This window comes from Mobula birostris, chromosome 25, assembly GCF_030028105.1.
Source record: "Mobula birostris isolate sMobBir1 chromosome 25, sMobBir1.hap1, whole genome shotgun sequence".
In the NCBI taxonomy this organism is placed as follows: Eukaryota; Metazoa; Chordata; class Chondrichthyes; order Myliobatiformes; family Myliobatidae; genus Mobula; species Mobula birostris.
The window spans coordinates 35,945,645-35,968,570 of record NC_092394.1 but is presented as its reverse complement, the minus strand read 5'-3'; the positions used below and the strand labels follow the sequence as shown (position 1 = coordinate 35,968,570).

The window sequence follows — 22,926 nt, the reverse complement described above, 5'->3', positions numbered from 1 at the left end:
TTCCCAACAGAGATCTGGGCTGGTACCTAACCAGTCTGCCTCAATACCATAGCATAGCAATTCAATAAGATCCTTTTTGATAAAATCTGATGTTTGAACAACTAAGAACGTCTCCCTTGAGTGACAACTAATGTTGAATTGGAATGTTTTTGCCACTCAGTAACCTATTAAACGTGATTGGTTCAATCATTACTTATTAGCTTTGTATTAATAGGCCAGTCTCTCGTAATATCAGCTATTATCTCAATCTCTTTCTTGGCTGGTGCATTCCCCATCTACGTACTGAGCTGAAATGAAGTCTTCTGCATCTCCAACAGTCATTGCATCTCCTTCCCAAGCTGTGGCCATCAACAATGCTGCAGATATCAGTGTGATTACCCTGTACTTTATTTTAGTCATTGGCATTGGATTGTGGGTAAGTATTTACTCCCTCGCCTTTCTTGAGTTATCTTCTCCTTGGATATTTACCCTTGTGCAAAATCGTTATGCTGTCACTATATTTTGGTTAAATGTCTCTTCTCCATGAAGTTCTGATTAGAGTAGCTCACCCTTGGATTGAGTTATGTTATTCTGTTTTTGGGTTTGGATCTGGTACTCTACAGTTAAATAGCCAGGTTCATTCCTACTGAACAAAAGCAAGTAAGGATATAGGAAATTGAAGGAAGAGTAGGCTACTTGGACTCACTACTATACAATAAAATTATGAATGATTTTGCACCTCAGCCCCAATTACCTGCGCAAACATTACATCCCTTGATTTTTCTCTATGTACCCAACCTTATGGTGCTTTTGAGTACTGATTAACAAATCTTCCGTAACTGCTGATGAGATACCAACCATCCCAACTTCACCCTTCCTCAGGCCTATTCTAAATTCATCCCCTCTAAATGCACTACCCTCTTCTTTCTCTGCACCAATCCCAACCTTACCACAAACCTGCAGACAAGGCCAGGGCTGTTGTAGTCTGGTGAACTGACCTCTACCTTGCTGAGGCCAAACGACAGCTTTCAGAAACCTCTTCTTACCTACCCCATGCACAGAACCTCACGAAGAAGCACCAGCCATTGTGTCCCACGCTACCACCAACCTTACCAACTCTGGTGATCTTCCACCCACTGCCACCAAAGTCAAAGAACAAAGAACAGTACAGCACAATACAGACCCTTCAGCCCATGATGCTGTGCTGACCTTTTAACCTACTCCAAGATCTATCTAACCCTTCCCTTCCACATAGCCTTCCTCCCATTTTCCTTTCATCCATATGCCCATCCAGGAGACTCAAAATGTCCCTAATGTATCTGCCTGGCAGTGTGCCACACATCTACCACTCCCTGTGTAAAAAAAAACCTGCCTCTGACTTAACCCTCATACTTTCCTTCCAACATCTTAAATTTATGCCATTTCCCTCCATCAGAACTATGCCTCCCTCTCATATTGTACACCTCTATCAAGTCAGCTTTCATCCTCCTTCTTTCCAAAGAGAAAAACTCTAACTCGCTCAACTATCCTCATAAGGCATGCTTTCTTATCCAAGAATCATCCTGGGAAATCTTCTCTGCACTCTCTCGAAAGCTTCCTATAATGAGGTGGCCAGAACTGAACACCATACTTTAAGAACCAGAGAAAATCTGCAGACGCTGGAAAGCAAAGCAATACACTTCAAGTGTGGTCTAACCAAATTTTTACAGAGCTGCAACATTACCTCATGGCTCTTGAACACAATCCCCAACTGATGAAAGCCAATGCACCAAATGCCTTCTTAGCCAGCCGATCAACTTGCACTGCAACATTGAGGGATCTATGGACGTGAACCCCAAGGCCCCTCTGTTCCTCCATACTGTTAAGAATCCTGCTATTAGCCCTATTTTCTGCCTTCAAGTTTGCCCTAACATGAATCACTTCACACTTCTGAGTTGAACTCTACCTATCACTTCTCAGCTCCACTCTAAATCTTATTAATGTCTGCTGTAACCTACAACACCCGTCTACACTATCCACAACATCACCAACCTTTGTGTTATCTGCAAACTTACTGAATCACCCTTCCATTTCTATAAAAATTCAAAAGAGTAAGGATCTCGGAGCAGATCCCAGTGGAACACCACTGGTCACTGACCTCCAGGCAGACAACGCTGTATCTACAACTACTCTCTGCCTTCTATGGGCAAGCCAATTCTGAATACACACAGCTAAGTTTCCTAAGATCCCAAACCTCCTGACTTTTTGAATGAGCCTACAGTGGAGAACCTTGTCAATTGCTTTTTTTAATGGTTTCCATTGGATTTCTTTGCTTTAAGGCTTCATGAAAGGAGATGAATCTCAAGATTGTATATAGTATACATACTTCGATAGTAAATGTACTTTGAAATTTGAACTCTAATCTCTCCTAGTTAGACCAACCTACCGTCCTCGGACACAACCTTCATATGATTCCACTGACTTATCCAACGGTGGAACACAGATCCACTGAACACACTGTTTAGAGATTCATTACTCCATTAAAAATGTTATTCCAATCCCTCTACCAGGAAACAGTTCCACTGCCCCACTGCGGTGCTCCTGTTGTTCTATAACAGACTAAATCTTGGTCTCTAAAAAGAACCGTTCTATTGCCCATGCTTGGGCAAACACAGGCGGAGGTTCTAAGTGAGTTTCTAGGAAGTTTTTTTCCCACTCTTTGTCTATTAGTACATAGCTAGTGTGCTGATAATAGGTCCAGAGATAGTGGTATGTTCCTTGTGTGAGATAGGGAAGACTGGGAGCCCTCCAGTCCCCCTGATTGTCACAATGAGCACTGGCAAAGCCTGAACCCGAGTGCAGAGGAAAGACAGACTCACATCTGGGGGCTGTGACCGTGGTTCATTCATAAGGGTTCCAACAAGACTTCGGTGGCGTGGCAGAGCAACTCTGCATGACGTAACATTCTCAAAGTTAGGACCCAGCAATAAGCACTAATTGGGACTCCGCTTAAATAATCACAGAATACAGAAAGCCTATGTCAGTCAAAATAAACTTAACAAAATTAAGCAGAAAGCACCAGGGTTTAATGACTCTCACTAAGACAACAATAAACAAATACAGATGCCCTAAAAGCCTCAGAGCCCAATACTCTCCAGCTTCCCACATAGGCTCGAAGGCCTCATTATTCTGATAACTACATCTGCACAAAGTGCTTTGAGCTGCTGCTCCTTAGAGACTGTGCTGAGGAAGTGGAGCTACAGTTTCAGCTCATATGGGGGGATGAGGAGGTGAAAGATAGGAGCTACAGTGAGGTAGTTAATCCTGTTGCAGGAGGCAGGTACCTGGGTGACTGTCAGGAAGAGGAAGGGATATGGGCAGCCTGTACAAAGTATCCCTGTGGCCTTTTCCCTCAATAATAAGTACTGTATACGGCTTTGGAAATTGTTGTGGGGGGTGTGAAGAGGCAGGGGGACAAGCTGCCAGGGAGAAGCCGCAGAAAACAGGGTCTCCGGCACTGAATCCGGCTCTGTAGCTCAGAAGGGAAGTGAGGTGAAGAGGAGTTCAGCAGTGAAAGGGGATTCCATAGTCAGATGAACAGACAGGAGATTCTGTGGACATGAAAAAGAAACTTGGATGGTATTTTGCCTCCCAGGCACCAGGGTCAGCGATGTCTCCGATTCGGTCCACAGCATTCTGAAGCGGGAGGGTAAGCAGCCAGAAGTCATGGTACATATTGGTACCAGTGATATAGTTAGGAAAAGGGTGGAGGTCCTGAAGAAAGAATATTGAAAATTAGGTAGAAAGCTGAAAAGTAGGATTCGCAGGGTAGTAATCTCTGGATTGCTGCCGATGCAATGTTCCAGTGAGGGTAAGCATGGGTTAACTTGGCAGATGAATGTGTGGCTGAGGAATTGGTATAAGGGGCAAGGTTTCAGATTTCTGGATCATTGGGATCTCCTCTGGGGAAGGTGTGACCTGCACAACAAAGGACAGCTTACACATGAACCCATATCCTTGCGGGCAGGTTTGCTAGAGATGTTTGGGAGGATTTAAATTAATTAGGCAGTGTAATTGGAACAAAATGATAGGGCTGAAGATGGGGCAAATGGTATACAAGTAGATGCTGTGTGTAGTGAGACTGTGTAGAAGGACAGGCAGATGGTAGGGCAAAATTGTAGTCAGTAGGATGAGTTGAATGTAACATGAGGACAACGCAAAAAGGGTGATGAATACAGGACTTAAGGTGATATACAGTATTTGATTGCATGCAGTATACAGGATAAGGTAGATGATCTTGTAGCACAGTTAGAGTTTGGCAATTGTGATGTTGTAGACATCGTTGAGTCATGGATGAAGGAAGATTATAGTTGTGAGCTTAACCTCCAAGGGTACATATTTTATCAAAAGGACAGGCAGATAGGCAGAGTGGGTGGGGTGGTTCTGTTGGTATTAAATGAAATCATATCTTTAGAAAGAAGTGACATAGGATCGGAAGATGTGGATAGAGTTAAAAAATTGCAAGGATGAAAAAAACACCCTTAGGGGAGTTATATACAGGCCTCCAAATAATAGCCAGAATGTGGGATACAAATTACAGCAGGAGATAGAAAAAGCATGTAAAAGGGGGCAATGTTACAATAGTGATGGGGGATTTCAATATGCAGGTAGATTGGGAAAATCATGTTGGTGCTGGATCCCAAGAGAGGGAATTTGTTGAATACCTATGAGATGATTTTTAGAGAAACTTATAGTTGGGCCCACTAGTAGAGAGGCAATTCTGGATTGGGCGTTGTGTTATGAACCAGATTTGATTAGGGAGCTTAAATAAAGGACCCCTTAGGAGTCAGTAATCATAACAATAAAATTCATGCTGCAGTTTGAGAGGGAGAAGATAATGTCAGATGTTTCAGTATTACAGTGGAGGAAGGGAAATTACAGAGGCATAAGAGTGGGGCCGACCAAAGTTGACTGGAAGGGGATACTAGCAGGGATGATGGCAAAACAGCAATGGCTGAAATTTTGGGGGTCAATTCAGAAAAAGCAGAATAGATACAACCTAAAGGTGATGAAAAGTTCAAAAGGGAGGATGAGGCAACCGTGGCTGAGAAGGGAAATCAAAGACAGCATTAAAGGAAAGGAGAGGGCATATAACATAGCAAAAATTAGTGTGAAATTAGAGCATTGGGAAGCTTTTAAGAACCAACAAAAGGCAACTAAAAAAGCCATAAGAAGGGAAAAGATAAAATATGAAGGTAAGCTAGCCAATAATATCAAAGAAGATACCAAAATTTTATTCAAATATATAAAGAGTAAATGAGAGGCAAGAGTGGATATCAGACTGCTGGAAAATGACCCTGGAATGGTAGTGTGGGGGACAAGAAAATGACAGAAAAACTTAATAAGTATTTTGTGTCAGTCTTCACTGTGGAAGACACTAGCAGTGTGCCAGAAATTTGAATATGTCAGGGGGCATAAATGAGGATAGTTTTATGACTAAAGAGAAAGTGCTTGGAAGGCTAAAAGGTGTGAAGTTACACCTGGACCAGGTGGTCTATGCTCCAGGGTTCTGAAAGAGAAGACTGAAGAGATTGTGGAGGCATTAGTAATGATCTTTCAGGAGTCACTTTGCGCCTCAGATTTGGGATTCCCTCAAGGTTAACTTGCAGGTTGAGTTGGTGGTGAGGAAGGCAAATCAATTGTTAGAATTCATTTCAAGAATACTAAAATATGAGAGCAAGGTTGTAATGCTGAGGCCTTGATCAGACCACACAGAGTATTGTGAGCAGTTTTAGGCCCATTATCTCCGAAATGATGTGTTGACATTGGAGAGGGTCCAGAGGAGGTACTTGAGAATGATTCCAGGAATGAAGGGGTTGACATATAAGGAGCATTTGATGACTCTGGGCTTGTTCTCGATGGAATTTAGAAAAGGAGGGGGGATCTCATTAAACCCCATTGAATACAGAAAGGCCTAGATAGAGTGCATGTGCAGAGGATGCTTCCTTTAGTGGGGGAGTCTAGGACCGGAGGAATCAGCCTCAGAATAGAGCGACATCCATTTACAGCAGAGATGAGGAGGAGTTTCTTTAGCTGGAGGGTAGAGAATCTGTGGAATTTGTTGCCATAGATGGCTGCACAGCCCAAGTCATTGAGTATATTTAAAGCAAAGTTTGAAAGGATTACTCAGGGCAGTGAAGGTTACGAGGAGAAAGCAGGAGAATGGGATTGAGAGGGATAATAAATCAGTGATGATGGAATGGCGGTGCAACCTAGGACATACTAGTTCTGCTGCCCCAATCTAGGGCAAAGTCCTGCACACTAGTGTTGAATATGGTGCTAGTTGTCCATCGTTTCCAACAATGATTTATCCTGTGCAGGAGGAGTTTTCTAGTGAAAAAGCCATTGCACTAGGGCAGTTCGACTCTCTCAGCCTCAAAAATCTTGGTCCAGTGGTACAAAAAAATCATCATGACTGGAGACTTCCTCAGCTGCAGTGGAGAGCCATGACACCTTCTGTGCCTTGTCACACCCTTCGCAAAACATTGCAGCACCGTCTTCTTGACCGTTGGATGTTGTAGTTGATCTCATCCGTCCAGTCGGCCAGAACTGGCTTGGCGTGCTGCAGTAGGCATATCTCTCTCTCATCTGGCTTAGCCCGCCTGTCGGAGTGGCGTGCTGGGGTGTGGCCACCGTCGCATGCAAACAGTTACTTGGAGCCACAGGTCAGAGCCAGGTGGCAGGTGGGGACCAAAGTTGGATGAGCTGCCCCTGGGTGGAGTACAACAAGCCCACCACCAAACGTCCTACCACTCCCTGGAGATCCCTAGAATGTGGTGTCACTGGGCTATGGATCCGTTACCCCCAATTTTATAAGAACCAGATAGCCCACCAGCAGATGCTTGTAATGGGGGAGAAATCCATGGCACCAGTCAGAAATGCATGTGGTCATGTGACAAATGTGCAAACTCCACACAGACATCACAGCAGATCAGAATTGAAACCAGACTGCTGGAGATCCACAATTCACTACTGTTATATTGTCCTTGTATGGGTACTGTTCCACTTACCTTTACATGTTATAATTCTTCCATCCTTTACTGAATAAAATTCTACTGCCCTATATTGAAGTACTATTAGGCTAATCATCACTGAGTCTACCTTCACATCCCACCCCTTCCCCTCTTAATGACAGAACTGTACTATGAGAGGCAGTGGAACTGTATTCTAGAAAAGAGAGTGGAAATATAACTTGTAAAGGGCAATGGAACTACACACAGTGAGGAGCAGTAAAACTACAATATGACCATATTAGAATTGTGGTCCTCCTGTTATTGGTCTACTTGGACTTTCTAAAAGATAGAGCAATATACAGCATTCAAGTCTTCTGTGACCATTGTTGGAGCTGTTTATCCTTTAGATGCAACCTCATCACTTGTTGATGATTACACACATGCTGACTAGGCATCAAGAGTCTGTTTACTGGAAGTCTTGGACTCTCTGTGTCTAGCATGGTAAAATGGAATATTGGGTCCCTCTGTTTTAGGGGTGTATCTTAGTAACTTAGGGCCCAATTCTGATCTCTTTCATCTTACTTCATAAACTACTGAAACACAAACTGCATGATATACTTGGATTGCTCTCCATTGCTATAGCTGGCCTCAATATCTCTGGATTTACGTTGGGAAAAAATCAGCCAGGGATCTTGCTAATTAGATTAGATTAGATTCAACCTAATTGTCATTGTGCTGAGTACAGTTACAAAGCAAATGAAATACACTTAGCATCAGACCAGAAAAGCAAAGAATACTGTTATTTACAAAATAACTGTGAATAAAAAAAGTGCTACACCACACAAATATAAAAGTACTGAGACGGTACAATACAGATGCAATACTGCTTAGCGCTGTGATGAGAGGTTCAGCAGGGTCACAGCCTCAGGGAAGAAGCTCTTTCTGTGCCTGCTGGTGCGGGAGCGGAGGCTCCTGTAGCGCCTACCAGATGGGAGGAGAGTAAGAAGTCCATGGTTAGGGTGAGATGCATCCCTGATAATGCTTTTCGCCCTGCCCAGGAGCGTTTATGGTAGATGTTCTCAATGGTGGGCAATTGGGTGCCGATAATCTAGCTCTTGGTCAATTTTACCATTGTATGCTCCATTACTCTGTGAACTGGGGCATAAGGAGAGTATGGGATTTACGGCAACAATGATCTTCCCCTCAAACAAACATTTCACAGCCATTTTTTTTTGCTAGTAAGTGGCTATTTGAATGAGATCTTGAGGGACAACCACCTCCTGTGGAATCCTTTGTAGCAATGATCAATCTTGCTCAGAAAAGGCAAGGAAAACAGAGGAAAGCATTTGGAAAAACTTCAACCAACGCTCCTAGTACTGGCTGAATGATTTTATTTTCTGAATTGGTTTTAACATCAAGAGAAACTAGTAGTGTAAATCCTGAACCTGCAATTTCTATGCCAAGCTTGCCAAGACCCCATGGATCAAAGGAGCTTATGTCAAACTATTCCATTTTGATGCCCCATGAAAGTTAAATGCAATTTCATTTGGAACTTGCATTTCAACCCCTCAAACCTTATCAACTGCTTTGATCTAAATAATGATGATAATGATCAACTGAGTGCAGGCAACTCATGCAGAGGTTGGACTTGGACAACTCATTAACCAACTGGGTCTGGGCAATTCACGTACTAAGTCTGGCCAGGTCAACTAAATTATGAACTTTGTCAGAGGCGGAAGATGCTGAATGTATTCAATAAGTCAGGTAAAATATGTGGGAGGAGAAACAAAATTAATTAATCCAAATCTCCTCTAAGCTAAATTTAAAGCACGGTGAGTCAGCTCTGCCCGCACTTCAAGCTGCAGGTGGTGTCTTGAATATTCAAATATAATGTAAAGGCATCCTCAATGGCTCTCTATATCTTTATACTATTTGAGAAATCCTGCTGATAACATTACCTGCCTTAAGCATAGTCCAACAGATTTTTTTAAACACCTGTCCCAACAGACTTGGCTGCGAATATATTTCATTGAGGGATTTCACGTTACAACTTACCAATACAATTCTCTAACAAATTGACATTTGAATATCAGCTCAGATTCAAAAATGAGATAGATATGTTAGTTTTAGGCTACGATTGGACATTTTTGCATTGAAGCTTCAGAGAACAAAATTTTAAAATCCCCTGCGATAATTACAAGAGAACAAGATTTGCTTTTATTTTCCTAATATTAGAGTTTACTTCAAGGTCACAGCAGTTCAATTGAAAAGGAAAAAAAATTTGATCCAGTAAATTCCTAAAATCCGTCAGCAGCATAAGGGCTAATAATTAACATTATTACCGAATAGGGAGAGACATGGTTAAGCGCACAGCTATCATCAATCAGCATTTCAGAACCTTCCATCTGACCCTGTAAGAGTTCACTGACTTGAAGAGTCAACGGCCCCACAAAAAATTACAAGGAAACATCATGGAGGAATTTCAATTGCTCCTTCTTTAGCGCAATTGTCAGTGTAAGTGAAAGATTAAAGAGAATCATTGCATCAAGTGTTTTGTTCATTGAGTTTATTGACTGGAACGGGCCAATGTTCTGGAAAAAGTCCAGCAGAGATGTTCATGTGATCTGATATGGATGTCTTTGAATAAGAATACTCCTCTTGTTTTAGGGTTCTTCTTTCGCAGGTAGCCTTTATATTGCAGGAAGATTACGTTAGCAATGTAAATGTAAAATGGGCAAATAGGTGAGCATTTCTAAAATATTCAGAAACCGACATCAAATTAATACAAAAGATGGCTTGAACTGAAAGAACTCCACCTCAGTCAAAGGAGAGCTGGTCTGTATGAGTTGAGTTTTGGTACAGGTCTCAAATATTGTAATAACTTGTGGTAGCTCTAAGTCAACGGTTTGCTCCAATAAGTCATGCAACTTCCTCCAACACCATACACCCTTTCTTAAATAAGAAGACAAAACTTGTGCACTGTATTCCTGCAACGAGAGGCCTAGGCAAGCACTGTAAGGACCCAAGTGCTGGAGTATCCAAGACGAGAATTCAGACACGATTTCCAGACCGAGATGAGAACAGGATTCTTGGCTGGATGCCTAGACAAGAGCCTAACAAGACTAGACGAGACTCCAAATAAGACAGAAATCCTAAACACAACCACAGAGTGAACCAAAGTTGAGCTGATGATTGAGCCCTGAACCTGTGTTCAAGCGCTCTTTAAGTATCCAAATTTTGGCACCAAAACATGGCTGCCAGTTAGCGGAGAGGACTAAAAGCTTTAAAAGGACTGTGGTAGCTATCCGTACTCTGAAGAATCGGATCGATTAAACCTTGGAGGCTGGCACGGTCAGGTGCGTACCGTAACAATTCCAGTTTGTCTTCACCTACTGCCGCTATGATTCTCTATTTCTAGATTCCAACCCCTTGTAATAAAGGCCATTATGCTATTCACCTTTCTAACTACTTGTTGCTCCTGCCTCCAAACTTTTTTTTTGTATTTCTTGCACAAAAACACGTAGTTCACTCTATTTGCAATTTCCCTCCTTTTAGATATTAGTTTGCACTTTGATTCCACATATAAAGGGCATGATTTCACACGTTCAAATTTTAGTCTGCTCACTCTATTTATCTGTATTCTGTTGCAGAGCCAAATATGCTCACCATAAATATGTCTTCCCATCAATTGTAGTGCCACTGGCAATCTTGGATACCTTGTCTGCTGCTCCATTCTCTGGGTGGTTAATATAAATAGTAGATAATTGAGTGCCAAGAACTGATCCTTTTCCAGATGGATAATTTTTAGATGTTTCAAGATTTAACTGAAAGTCCTGCTTTCATATATTTTTAAGAGAGCTGCAGCATCTCCCCTCGTGGAACCAGTACTCCATAGCACTGGCTCTGACCTGTCTGACATCATACTGACCTGCACTGACCTATGTCTCACCTAAGAAATATAACACTCTTCAACATGCCAGACTACCTTCACAATATGCCAGAACTGATCCGTCTTCCAGGAACAGTTCTTAATTCCAACCACCAAAGACAGTTCTTCAGCACCAATCTCATAAGAAGGATCAAGTACTGTACACGTGGAGAAGAAAGCAGAGAGTAGAAGGGAAGAGGAAAGCCAGACACTCAAATTGGTCAGATTGTTCCTTAAGTACTTTGAATTCTTATCATTAACCAATTACCTGTAAAACAACCAATACCGCTTACAAAGGTCCGATGGAAAAATAAAAGCAATATTTTAAAATTGATAAATTAAAGCCTACCAAATTCCATACAAGTGTCAGCTACTTCACCTTCTGTATTTTCTTAATCCATTCTTCCTTGTGCTTTTTCCTGTCTGGTGCCATATGCAGTCCTACTCCATCAACTGCAACTTGGCTGATAGAAGCCTGCAATAGAGGAGACTGCAAGTAACTCTGGAGGGAAGTGTTCAATATTTCTGAGCTTAGGACGGTTTGCAGCCAGCCAAATGGACGTATGTACTAGGATGGCTGACAAAGACATTGCAGAAGCAGCAGTGACTAAAAGAGGAGGTACATTTGTACCTTACAAGTCTCTGTCACACCTCCTGTCTGGTGCTTCAGCAACCCTAATGAGATCACAGTAATGCATTTTGCCCCATTCAACATCCTCAATACTACCAGCCAAAGCTTCCACTGCAGTTCCCATTGGATGGCAGCTGCCGGAGATGCAATGGAAGATACCGCAAATGCCTACGTGGAGTTAGCTACGATTTCTGTCATGGAAACAGATGGGATCCAAGCTCCAGGTAGAACCTGCTGCATTTGACATTTAAATCTCCCAAGCTTTTTGACATTGACTGCAATCCTTCTCGCAGTGCAGGAAGTATTTTGTAGTGTTTATCATTGACAACTTTTATGGGTTGTTCATATAAGATTCCAACCTGAATCACCTGAGAGGAAACCTGTGTGGAACATCATGATGGCATCATCTTTGATCTTGGTCTTGGTGTGGAACATACTTGGTCTTCCATTCATGCCTGTTGCTTACCTATATGCAGATCTTACTTATCCTCACCAATTCTGCACTATAAATGGAAAGAAACACTTCTACTTATCTATTAAGACTGTTCTTTGCCTTTTTTCTGGCATTGTGGTCTTGATAGTGGGGAGGCTGTGGGGAGAAGGAGGAGGAAGTCACACTGGTGCATTTCTAATGTTTGTCAACCCTCTCTCCTATGCTGTTCTTCACGTCCCTGTTCTTACTGAGCTGTCCTTATGCACCAGTGTAATTTCCCCCTGATAAGCCCACACCAAGCACTCTCCTTTGGCAAATTTATTCATTCCGTACAAGCTTGAGAGGAATGGAGATATCACACAGACTTTTTGTTACGTTTTGTAACTTCAAATTATTAAACTAATTCAAAGGAAGATACGGGAGTTCGAAAATGCGGGTCTAATTTTGAGTTTTACTTTAAGTGAGGCACAAACATATCACGTGGCAGCATGATGAAGTATGCAATTCTCATATTTATACATATAACCTGCAATGAATTAATTAAATGCCTAAGAATGCTCAATCAAACAATATATATGCAAGGCTACTCAAAGATTATTGAAACATTAAATACACAACATCCTTGCCATCAGGATATGTAGCCACTCATTTACCAAGCTGTGCACCGTATTAAAGCCCCTCATGCCAATTTGAATGTACAATTCTCCACACTAGCAGCATTGGGACAGGTTTGCACAATTCATTTTGCAGTATCTACCAATAACTCAAGCTCTAAATTTACCTGTCTATTTAAAGCTGGAGCTGTTATAGGTCACCTGTATATCAGTTCCTGTGCATCAGCTTGAATATTTAAAATACAGAGTGGTGGGATTGATCAGGATGGGACCTAATTGACAGACTTCTTGTTCTTCTCTCTCCAAATCCCCTCTTGTCCTTTCACTTGGAGGACATAGTCTCCAACAAGTGTTTTAAACACTCATCGTAACTCTTCAGATCTGCTACAAATTGCTTCTTCTTTCCAAACAGGCATAGTTATTTGCTGATAGATATATCAATTCTAATCTGATTTGTTGTCTAATATATCTTGCTTTTTTTTTGTTTAGTCCATGTGTAGGACGAACCGTGGAACAGTGGGTGGATACTTCTTGGCTGGGAGGAACATGAAATGGTACACTGTAAGTGACAACTATTTTCTTGATTTACTCTAAGACCATAAGACATAGGAGCAGAATTAGGCCATTCAGCCCATCGACTCTGCTCTGGCATTCCATCATGGCTGATCCTGGATCCCACTCAACCCCATACACCTGCCTTCTCGATAAGACTATAAGACATATAACAGCTTCATAAATTAAAACTGCTAAATTGTTATAAATCTATCATTTGAACTTTTATGTAAATTCACAAATTTGTCATTGTTGGACAATAAGCCACAATTGACAAGTATATCACAGCCTGAATATGTAAAAATACAAATGGTTAGAATTGGATAAAAGCCCATAAACAACAAGAAGTTAAGTTAATGCTTCATGTTTGTCAGCAGCAACAGGTAGCTTTTAAGATGATTTGGACAACCCAGGGTTTCTCAGTGATGTGGAAATTCTCTTGGCATGTTATGTGATTGCAGCATGTTTCAAATTGTAGTTCTAAAAAATAGTGCTCAATTATGTAATTGCTGATAAGTATTCCTTTTGTTACTAAGCCTCTCCAAGGTGTAAGGTGATTGCATCGAGGTTTCTGAATTGAAAGTGTAGTTTCTTTTGTTTGCCTAGTACTCTGAATTTCTTTGCTAGAGGAAAATGTTTTGTTTTGACAGTCAATTGTCCATTTTTGCAAAGGACAGACATTTTAACGGCTTTTTCATGGGGGGAAAAACTGTCTTTCTCAATTCGAATTCCAGATTGGAGCCTCGCTTTTTGCCAGTAATATCGGAAGTGGACATTTTGTTGGATTAGCAGGCACAGGAGCAGCAAATGGTTTAGCAGTCGGTGGCTTTGAGTGGAATGTAAGTACAATGAAAGAAACTGAGCTTAAATTCAAAGACAGTAATCATTTTGATAACCTTGACTGATGAATCTCTGGAATTCTGAGTTTTCCTCCAGATGGACCCTCTTCATATATCCTGGACAGTGTGAGACACACTGTCTTAGTACTGGATCCAATGTTGCATCCAGAAAGGGTTTTGGCTTTAAATATTAATTCTGTTTTCCTTCCACAGGTGCTGCCTGAATTGCGGAGTAATTCCAGCATTTCTGGTTTTATTTCAAGTTTCCAAATTTGCAGTTTGTAACCTTTCATCATTTCCAATACTCCAGCTAATGCCTATCCAATAATTTGTACAGTTCTGGTATGACCTGTTTGCCTTCATATTTTATTCCATTATTTGTAAATCTAAATAACTCATATTTTTAAAATTGCTTTAGTTAAGTGAAAGGACATCAAAGTTATCATTGCTTTTGCAAAATCATCCCCTTTTTAGTATACCATTTTTCCATATGAGTCATGTAGAATATTAACTTTAAGGAGAGGTTGAACAAGTTTCGATTGTTTTCCCTGGAGCACCCGAGGCTGAAGGGCAGCCTGACAGAAGTACAGTATACCCTGTAAAAAATACTGAGAGGGATAGAAAAGGGAGATAGTCAGAGTCTTCTCCCCAGACTAGAAAAGTCAGATACCAGAGGGCATAACTTTATGGTGAAATGGGAAAAGTTTAAAGGAGGTTTATGTTTTTTTAACATAGAGTGAGAGAAGTCTGAGAAGTTCTGCCAGTGGAGCTGGTGCATGCAGATACGACAGCAATTTTTAAGATATTTATACAGATACATGAACAGTCAGAACGGAAGGATATAGACCTTGTGTAGGCAGGTGGTATTAGGCTGGATTGGCATCATGGACAACACGACAACGCGAGCCGTAATGCTTACTGCTCTGCTGTCCTGTTCAATGCCCTAATGTTCCTCTTAAAGTGCTTTCTACGGAAGATTTACTGACTCCATTGTTTTCCTTGTCTGTCATACTCCATTATCCTACAAGTGTCCTGATTACTGCTTTACCAGGTTTAATATCATCTGCATTATTTTTAAAACTGCTCCCTAAATCTAAATCTAAATTGCTTACATCTCAGTAATAGACTCAAAATTGAAATTGACTGTTCGGGATCACACTTTATATTATGGTCCTCACACTAACAGCAGTTAACCGATTAATGTTGCAACCCCTAAGGACTGGACTGATAGAACTACTGACCAATAGTGACTAATCCCTTTTTCATAGGCAGTCCCGTGAGTTTGGTGATGACTTGCTTCCGCTCCAAGCCTCTCCATTCTGAGTTAGTTGGGAGACGTCTGTTGTATGTGCAGACTCTGCCACTGACAGGCAGGTTGGACATGTATTTGTTTGGGATGATGAGTGCGCCCTCTGCTGTTTGCACACAGCTCCCCGTGTGTTCCTGTCATTGATACCCAGGGTGCCGAGTGCAGATGCTCTGTCGTTTCTTTTGGGATGATCTACCCAATTTTCACATTGAGATTTTCATTCCACAGGCCCTGTTTGTTGTATTACTTCTGGGTTGGCTTTTCGTTCCAGTTTATCTGACAGCCGGGGTAAGTATTAAAGTCTATCGCAATTGAATTGCTTTAGCATTTGTTTCATACTAGTTTTGGCTATTAGTTGATGCATAGAGAATTCTGTGACATCCTTTCTCAAACAAGGTCTCAAAGATGGAAGGACAATATGCAACGTGTTATCTAGACCCCTGAAGCTGCATTCAGTGTTGGATACCATATGCGAAAGGATGGGGCGGGGGAGGGTGGTAATGCTAACTTTGATTCTAGCAAGCAAAAGCAATTTAACTGCAATTTATACCATTTTCCTGATTTAATTCCCAATTATTTTTAATTCACTCAAAATGCTAGGGGAACTCAGCAGGTCATACAGCATCTATAGAAGGAATATTTGACGTTTCGCCTGAGATCATTCATGAGAGTCCTGATGAAGGGTTTCAGCTTGAAACATAGACACTTTATTCCTTTCCATTGATGACGCCTGACATGCTGAGTTCCTCCAGCATTTTGTAAACTGTGACTCTGGATTTCCAGTACCTACAGAATATCTTCTGTCAATGATTTTAATTGAGGTTGGCTTTTGTATATCATCCTAAATTGAAAATACATGTTCCATTTAATGTTTCTGGGTTATTATTTTCCTGTCTGTCCTCTGCACTCAAATACTGACAAAGCATTTTTGTATATTCGCTAACTCTTTTTTGATGCATATAATTGGACATTATTTGAGAATTCCACTTGTACCTTTCTTCAGGTCATCACCATGCCCCAATACCTAATGAAGAGGTTTGGAGGAAACCGAATTAGACTATACCTATCTCTTATCTCTCTCTTCCTTTACATATTTACCAAAATTTCGGTAAGTATCTCCTTATGTCATTATGTCATTCACCTAGCTTCCCCAACAAGAGGCCTGCTTATAAGAGTCGTTCTAATGGAGAAATTTTCTTCTTAATGGTGCCTGAGAGTCAGACTCTGTTTATGAAAGAGTTCCTTGAGTTCTACCTTCCACTTTAAGGATCCCGGTGGAAACAATCCTGCTATTTCGTGTTCATTTACCAATGGTGACTTGTTTGTCTGTTTACATTATAGGTGGACATGTTCTCTGGAGCAGTTTTCATCCAACAAGCTCTGGGGTGGAACATCTACGTTGCAGTTATTGCACTGTTGATTATTACTTGTATCTATACTGTCACAGGTAGGCAAAGAAGATCAGGTGGGCGAATATTGACTTTACGTGTTGCATTCAGGCATATAGTGCTCAAAATATGGACGCTTTAGCTATAGACAGCCAAAACAAGCAAGCTCCCACCTCTGCTTTATGTAGAGTCAGTTGATCTCACCCACTTTGGCAATGAGCCATACAGTTAGGATAGACTCAGCTTCCTTATCTGCTCTGTGCTGGGTCAAATGCTCCCCCCCACCCCACTGTAGTACTGAACTACATAATGTGGGACCTTCTATTCCACCACTGGCCTGCATTCAGAAGGAATGGCGTTGTTTGTTAAAACTGATCTCAGGGAATCTATGTTGAGAGGAGAAGAAAAAATGAGCTCCTAGTTTTTTTTTTGTATCTTTATTCAGTGATTCTTACTAGTACGTTCCAATTTGGTGGATGCCCAGTTGAGGTACAGCTGACTTCAGCTTTTTAGAACCCTGCATTCTCCCAAACCCTAGTTACCTTGATATGAATGTGTCACTATCCAGACAACTGTCCAATGCACAAGATGGCTCTGACCCTGAGGCCCTCTGCTGAGGATGCAGAAAAACACATCAGTAAGCATCAAAGCTTTTGACTTTTCTCCCACTCTTGAATCAATTAAAATTAATTAAACAAGTTATTTTTAACATCTTCACCAGCTCAAAATTTAAAATGACTTTTTGACTGGATTCCACAACATAACTGAAATTTGCATATAATTCATACAGCCGGGTGTTATACATATAATCAGTTTAGATGGTCATTGATGACCATTCTACCAGAACCATCGTTGGTAGAATCTCAAGAGGGCGTACAGGAGTGAGATGTGCCAACTAGTGGAGTGGTGCCACAGCAACAACCTGGCACTCAACGTCAGTAAGACAAAAGAGCTGACTGTGGACTTCAGGAAGGGTAAGACGAAGGAACACATACCAATCCTCATAGAGAGATCAGAAGTGGAGGGAGTGAGCAGTTTCAAGCTCCTGGGTGTTAAGATCTCTGAGGACCTAACCTGGTCCCAGCATATCGATGTAGTTATAAAGAAGGCAAGACAGTGGCTATACTTCATTAGGAGTTTGAAGAGATTTGGCATGTCAACAAATACACTCAATAACTTCTGTAGATGTACTGTGGAGAGCATTCTGACAGGCTACATCATTGTCTGCTATGGGGGGGGTGCGGGGTGCTACTGCACAGGACCGAAAGAAGTTGCAGAGGGTTGTAAATCTGTTCAGCTCCATCTTGGGTACTAGCCTACAAAATACCCAGGATATCTTCAGGGAGCAGTGTCTCAGAAAGGCATCGTCCATTATTAAGTACCTCCAGCACCCAGGGCATGCCCTTTTCTCACTGTTACCATCAGGAAGGAGGTACAGAAGCCTGAAGGCACACACTCAGTGATTCAGGAACAGCTTCTTCCCCTCTGCCATCCGATTCCAAAATGGACCTTGGACACTACCTCACTTTTTTTTTAATATACAGTATCTCTGTTTACTGTAAGTTTTTTAATCTATTCAATATACATACTGTAATTGATTTACTTATTTATTTATTTTTTCTCTTCTACATTATGAATTACATTGAACCGCTGCTGCTAAGTTAACAGATTTCACGTCACATGCCGGTGATAATAAACCTGATTCTGATTCTGAATCAAGATAATTGACGAAATTTTTTTAAGAAGCTGCAGGTAATTGTAAATTCAGCACGTACTCAGCAGGTCATGCAGCACCTGTGGAAAGCGAAACAGTTGATGTTTCGCTTCTGGGAGCCTTTTCATGATATTCAGGAGTGCTTATTATCATTCTGCAGTGCATGAGTGTAAAGGAGAAAGGAATCATTGCTACTCTGGATCTGATACACCACAAAAAACAGAATAAGCATAAAGAACAATAATAAAACACAATAAATATAAATACATAACAATTCTATAAAACTCAAGCTACAAGTAACTGTTACATACTAAGACTGAGTGTATATATATTAGGGGATATGTATATAGTGGTGGGAGGTGGTGGAATGGGTTAATAGGTGGAGGTGTTGATCAGCCTGATAATTTGGGGGACGTAACTATTTTTTGAGCCTGGTGGGCTTAGCTTCTTCTCCATGGTGGGATCCTTCATGATATTGCTGGTCTTTTTCCGGCACCTTTCTGTATATATGTCCTCAATGGCAGATTGGCCGGTGCCAGTGATGCGTTGGGCAGTTTTAACTACCTGTCGTAGAGCCCTCCTGTCCGCTGCAGAGCAGTTTCTGTGCCATAGTGATGCAGCTCATTTCACACTGCATAGACACTCCCAAGCTAATGAAGCAAACACACATGAAAAGTAGATTCTAGCAGGCTCTTTATTACTTTTAAGCCTATATAAAGTTCACAAAAAAACTGAGCTCCTGTAAATGGCTACTTGAGTTTTTCTAACCAAGTGAAGCTCTCAGGCTACCTTGAGGTTAAATTTAGGCGTTCCACTTAACTCAGGTCAGCTTCTATGTTTTAAGGCACCAATAGTTCTGGGACAATAGAATATAAGAATCTTTATCTAGACATTGAAAGGATGCACTGCTGGGAAATCTGGTTGTGCAGGATGAGGTTCAAGGCATTGTGTGTCATTGAACAGAGAAAAATCTCCTTCTCTACCGTCTTTATACTTACAGTACCAATATCATATCATGTTACCTGGCCACGTCACTGTTGTTGGCCAAACCAAAGGTGGTGTTAAATCGGCATATTGGAAAAAGAATGAAAATCTGGTTCAAAAGTGCAACAACAACAATCTCTCCCTCAACATCAGCAAAGTCAAAGAGTTGATTATTAACTACGGGGGGAAGAAACCAGAGGCCCATGAGCCAATCCTTATTAGTTGATCAGAGGTGGACAGGGTCAGTAACTTTAAATTCCTTGGCGTTATCATTTCAGAGGACCTGTCCGGATATTAGCCATTACAAAGAAGGTACAGCAGCACCCCTACATTCTTAAACATTTGTGCAGATTTGGCATGTCATCTAAAACTTTGACAAACTTCTATAGATGCACAGTGGAGCATTTACTGTCTGGTTGTATTATTGTGTTGGTTGTACCAATACCCAAGAATGGAAAAGCCCACAAAAAGTGGTGGAAGAACTCTCCACCATTGAGCACATCCACAAGAAAGCAGCATCCATCTTCAAAGACCCCCCACTATCCAGGCCATGCTCTTGTCTCGTTGAACCGTTGGGAAAGAGGGCAGAAGCCTTAGGTCACATACCAGCAGGTTCAGGAACAGCTATTACCTTTCAAACATCGGGGTCCTGAACCAGCATGGATAACTTCACTCACATCAACACTGAACTGATTCCACATCCTATGGATTCTCTTCCAAAGAATCTGCAACTCATATCATCAATATTATTTATTTATTTTTTTATTATTTGTATTTGCTCAAGTTGTCTTCTTTTTTACATTGGTTGTTTTTCAGACTTTGTGTGTCATTCTTCATTGATTCTATTATATTTCTTTGTTCTACTGTGAGTGTCTGCAAGAAAGGGAATCTCATGTGGTATACATGTATCTTGATAATAAATTTTCCTTGGACTTTGAAGGTTTCTCCTGGGCACTCCTGAGAGAGATCAGGCAATTTCAGGAGAAAGACCAGGAGATTGGTGAAAATTTGGTTAATCAAAGCTGAGACTGAGGTCATAATTGGACACAGTTGGTAGGGAGATCAGGGTAGCTGCCTAGGCCCTGCAGCTAAGAGTAATTAGGGGGGGGAAGTACTTTAGGGAGATTGTAATTAGAGGAGGGTGAAGTATTTTTGGGAGATTGTCATGGGGTGGGGGAGGGGTTGTTCATTGTAGTTGGGATGGGAGGGAGGCTGATCAGGAGGAGGGAATTGGTAGTTATTAATTAGTGATGGGTGAGAGAGTCTAGATATAGGAAGCAGATTTATGGAGTTGTTGGTGGAGAAGTATTGGCAGAACAGTATTTTGAACTGGATCAGATCAGTAGGTTTAGTTATATTGGGCAAAGGTAATGAACTTATCAAGAAGGTAAGCATCACAGGTTTGGGGGATAGAATTAGATCCGAGGGGGGAGCCTGGTAAGTTTATTACTTAAAGCAGCATATGGGAGCTGGGATCCCAGAACTGGAGCAGAACCTGTTCGTCAGGATCATTAAGGTAACATTGAAGCCGGTCTCAGAAATTCCCACTTCTGTGTGAGTTGTCCTCAGAGAGCGTGTGCAGATAACAATTCAGGAGTGGAGTGCTTCTCCCAGCACTGGATATTGCAACACGTCAAGATCCTTCATTCATTCATTCATGCATCTCTCTGAGAAGCCCGAAGAAAGATCATGGATTTTGTACAATGCACAGCATGTTCCAGCTACCCTTCATCTTTCATTGAAGTTGAATTGTGTAGTGCTCAAAAACATGGTACTGTACTAGATGATCTAACCTCTGGGTAGATGTGCTCTAAATCTCTTCTCCTCTCCTCAGCATTAAAGTATAATGGTATATTACTCCCATGGTAATAATAATGCCACTAGTGGTGTAATGAGCTCTTTGGACCTGTGTGGGCTGCTGGAGAGTGTTGGGCTCCAAGATTTTTAGAGCACCTCAGTTGGTTAATTGTTGTTTAACAACAGTCATTAATAGTTCCTGGTGTTTTTCTCTAGTGACTTGCGGTCTTTTGGTGCTTTCTGTTTAAGCTTGTTAAATTTATTTGGATAGGCTCAGGGATTCTGTGTTTCTTGTATTGTTTAAGTGGATGCCCAATTAGCATTAATCACAGGAAGCTTGTTTTGAGAACATTGCTTCTCGCGGTGTCATTTGGCTGAGCCACCCATGTTCCTTTGGGGTTATTATGAATAACCCCTCGTCGCCATTTCTGCATCAGGGTCTGCCTTTCCTCTGCACTTGGGTTCCAATATTGCCAGCGCACATTATGACAAGTGGTAGAGGGCCGGCTGGTGGTGCAACAACATCGGCGCCAGACCCAGGAGTGGAGGTTCCTGGGTTCGAAACCAGTCTGGTCCGCCCCCGAGTATGCTTTCCATCCGTGCCGGGTTGAGTGTCGAGATCGTGACTCGACCTCGTAAAATAGAGGGGAAATACTGCAAAAATGTCTGTGTGAGGAGTGGCATGCCACACAGTCTCTCTCTCTCTCTCTCTCTCTCTCACTCGCTCCGCGCCTTGTAAAAGCCATGAAAAAGACATCATCATGGTCACGCAGAAGCACAGACTCACACGCATGCAGGCACATGCCAAAAAAAAAGACAAGTGGTAGAAAGAACCAGATACGGTAACTCCTTGAATACCTTTGTGCACATGAAATAGGCAATAAACTGCAGCAGTTTTTCCAGAATGCTAATCTGTTCCAGTTAATAAACTAACATGTTAAATGAGGTCATTGACATGATGTTTTTAATTTTTAGCTCATACTAATAACTGTGCCAGCTGACTGTAAAATTAAAATTCCATCAAAATGTAATTATTCATTGGACCTTTGACTCTTGCACTCTATATAAATCTTTAAAGGGTCAAATGGAATATTCTGGAATGCAATCAGCAATGTCTATACACATAAATTAATTATGCCGCTCTTCATTCTGATATTTAACCTTTATACAGCAAGAACAGTTGAGAAAACTCCAGAATACCAAGTTGAACAGTTATATTCTTTTATGGCTGAGCAAATGTGATCTTGAAATGGACATTATTAATTCTGTGTACCTTTCAGAAAAATTGTTTAAAATGTATTCATTGCCTATAATATGGTCTCTTCTAGATTGGACAACCCGAAAATAGATAGGATGATCACTTCATAGCATACCTCTGTTCAGTCTGCAGGGGTATCTTCAAGTTTCCTGTTGTATGTTATGTGAATTCTTCATGTCACTCACACTCTGACAGTTCTTTCTTCACCCTCCTACACTGTTCTAGTAAAGACCAACATAAACTCAGGGTATCAGATTTTGTATTCTGACCAGATGCATTACAGCACTGGACAAATACCCTGATAGAACTTCTGAGATGCTTATTGGATGTTATTCATTTTCATGACATGAAATGAGTACCATGAAATATCTAATCCAGAGTAGCTTCCTCTACTATCTGGATGGTGAAACAGACAATGCTCATCCCCTCCCTATCTGGTTCCTTCATGTACTGTGACTAAATTGAGAGTCTCTAAACCAGGGGTTCCCAACCTTTTTTCTGCCATGGA

General features: G+C 41.3%; 1 protein-coding gene across 1 annotated transcript in view; it reads left to right on the top strand.

Moving 5' to 3' along the window:
- The first annotated feature begins 251 nt into the window (after positions 1 to 251).
- slc5a2 (solute carrier family 5 member 2) overlaps positions 252 to 22,926 on the top strand; it is a 47,588-nt gene continuing 24,913 nt past the window's right edge. The window contains exons 1-6 of the mRNA XM_072243616.1: positions 252 to 415; positions 13,067 to 13,138; positions 13,864 to 13,968; positions 15,506 to 15,565; positions 16,281 to 16,385; positions 16,619 to 16,724. Coding sequence (XP_072099717.1) covers positions 293 to 415; positions 13,067 to 13,138; positions 13,864 to 13,968; positions 15,506 to 15,565; positions 16,281 to 16,385; positions 16,619 to 16,724 — 571 coding nt within the window. The 5' untranslated portion in view covers positions 252 to 292. The remainder of the gene's footprint in view (positions 416 to 13,066; positions 13,139 to 13,863; positions 13,969 to 15,505; positions 15,566 to 16,280; positions 16,386 to 16,618; positions 16,725 to 22,926) is intronic.